The sequence below is a fragment of the Alosa alosa genome, chromosome 1, assembly GCF_017589495.1.
Source record: "Alosa alosa isolate M-15738 ecotype Scorff River chromosome 1, AALO_Geno_1.1, whole genome shotgun sequence".
Lineage (NCBI taxonomy): Eukaryota > Metazoa > Chordata > Actinopteri > Clupeiformes > Clupeidae > Alosa > Alosa alosa.
The window spans coordinates 1910227-1912726 of NC_063189.1; the positions used below are offsets into that span (position 1 = coordinate 1910227).

Genomic DNA, 2500 nt, shown 5'->3' on the forward strand with positions numbered 1-2500 from the left:
GAGGCACAGGGGTAACTAGAGGCTATGGCTTCAAGAAGTAATGTAATTCTGAGAATTCGATTTCCTGTAAATAAGATGACCTACCACAAAGCGTCTGTATGCGGAGCTTCCCCCAGAAACACTGCACGGTGTGTGTGTGTCTGTATGTGGGGTTTCACTATAACACTGTAGGTAGTGATATCAGTCAGCGGAATCGTAATTAATGGTGTTGAAAAGGGATGTTGTGTTGACAGTGTACAACTCCAACTCTGCTGTTAAAGTGGTGACGCTGATCTCTGATCTTTTTCTCTCCCTGTAAGCCATTATACCAAAGGACACACACATGGTCAGTTTACACGTTGCTTTCTGATGTCCTTATCTGATAAATCTCTCTCTCTCGGACCCTCTGTAGAAATGGTCATTGATGGTGAAGAGTGTTAATGCCATATCTGTTGAGTGTGCTGTTGAATTCATGCACATTAAAAATGACAATGTTTTTATTAAACTGATTTTAATTTTTTCATTTTCTTAGATAAACGTGTGGCTACCTGCCTGTGTGTGTGTGTGTCTCAGAACCTTAATATAACTGACAAACACAAAAACTCAGAACATAAATAATTAAATAAAATAACTCCAAACTCCCCAATGTATCCATGGCAAACATCTCTTTATTTTGTCAAGTCAAACTCACTTCAAGTTCAGGCTATACATCTGATAAATAAAGCAGTCCAGAATCAACCAATCAGCTGTACACAGTCATCCCTCTGTGTGTGTGTGTGTGTGTGTGTGAGTGAAAGAGAGAGCTGGCAGGGCTGTGTTGGCAGTGACTGGCTTGCCTCGTAGTCATAGGAACATTCTGATTGGTTGCTGACCCAGCTAAGAGGCGGAGATCAAGAGACATGGGAAACCAGGAGTGTGTGTGTGTGTGCATGAGAGAGAGAGACAGACAGAGTGAGAGTGTGTGTGTGTGCATGAGAGAGATAGAGACAGTGTTTGTGTGGTCATACATTCTTTACCAAACACTGTCAGGGATTTTGTCAATTACATTCATGATTGGACATAATGTGCAGACTGGAGTGTGTATGTACGTGTGTGTGTGTGTGTGTGTGTGTGTGAGAGTCAGATATGAGAACCACACACTCAAGATTTCCCAAGAGACAGAGGCTGCCCACACACACACACACAGCGGAATGAAGCTTTATACTCTCTTCGGTTATTCTGAACTTAATAATTTAACGTCTCAGCGTAGCTTGTTTTCTCCAAAATGTACAGTTTTAAAGACAAACACAAAATAAAACAGACACACCATTGCCTTAATAAATTACACTCCATAACAAAAGACTATCTGATCAGTACAAACCACCTCTCTCTGTGTGTGTGTGTGTGTGTGTGTGTGTGTGTGTGTGTGTGTGTGTGTGTGTGTGTGTGAGAGAGGGAAAGTGATTTGCACTGAATTACACAAAGGCATATGGTAGGCAAAGTAACTACAGAGGTTTTTTTTTAAAAAAAGAAACAAAAAAAATCACACGTCTAGATTAACAGATTAACAGTGGTAGAAACGTCAGTTCCGTTTAGTTAATATGTACAAAACCACGCCAGGTATCGGTCCCAGCCCAGGGTCCTTTGGACAATCAGACAAGGAAATTAAATTAATCTAAAATATATTCAAGACTTTAAATGTACAAAATAAATTACTTATTTGTATTTTTTCTGACCAGTGTAAGGGGTGTTCTCCAAAGAGATCATAATTATTTTTTACAAGTTAACAAGCAGCTCCTCCATAACTCCAGAGGGAGCGACCTTTGACCTCTCTGAGGGTCCAGCTCCTCCATAACTCCAGAGGGAGCGACCTTTGACCTCTCAGAGCATAAACAGCTGAGAGAACAAGTCTCCCTAAAAACAAACGTCCAGAAGGCCAGGCGCCCAGAACTCCAGAGATAAACCCCAGGAGAGGAGGGGACGCTACAGGGTCTCTACAGCAGCACAGCAGGGGATGTGTGAGGGTGTGTGTGTGTGTGTTGTGTGTGTGTGTGCGCTGCTCAGGTGGGTGGGGGCCCGTTGGTGTAGCGGAGCATGGGGTAGAAGGAGCGGGCGAAGTTGTTGGTGAGTGCGCAGCTGTAGTCGTCCTGGCTCAGCGGCACCAGGCAGGTGAGCACCAGCAACAGCAGGAACAGCAGGTGGAGAGGCAGTGCCGCCCGCAACACACGCTGCAGGAACGGACGAGACGCCGAGCCGGACGCCACAGAGCCAGACGCCTTCTCACAACTACAACACACACACACACACACACACATATATAAAAACAGCCTGTCATTGGCTGACACCTTCTTACAACTACAACCCCAAAACAGAAAAAGTTTAGCCTAGAAATCTAGACGCACCCTAGCGGCAGCAAATTACATTGACATTAAATTACATTTGCTGCCAGGGCTAGTCTAGCAACTCTCCGTTGGCTTGTGAGCTCGAAAATGAAACTTCTATCAGGCCAATCAAATCGTATAGAGTCGTTAGGGCAGGCTTA

The 2500-nt window shown here is 44.1% G+C and overlaps 1 protein-coding gene across 1 annotated transcript in view; it reads right to left on the reverse strand.

The window, feature by feature from the left end:
* Positions 1-1483: 1483 nt before the first annotated feature.
* Positions 1484-2500, reverse strand: part of LOC125300150 (nesprin-2-like) — a 196189-nt gene continuing 195172 nt past the window's right edge. Inside the window, 1 exon segment of the mRNA XM_048251794.1 lies at positions 1484-2244. Coding sequence (XP_048107751.1) covers positions 2019-2244 — 226 coding nt within the window. The 3' untranslated portion in view covers positions 1484-2018.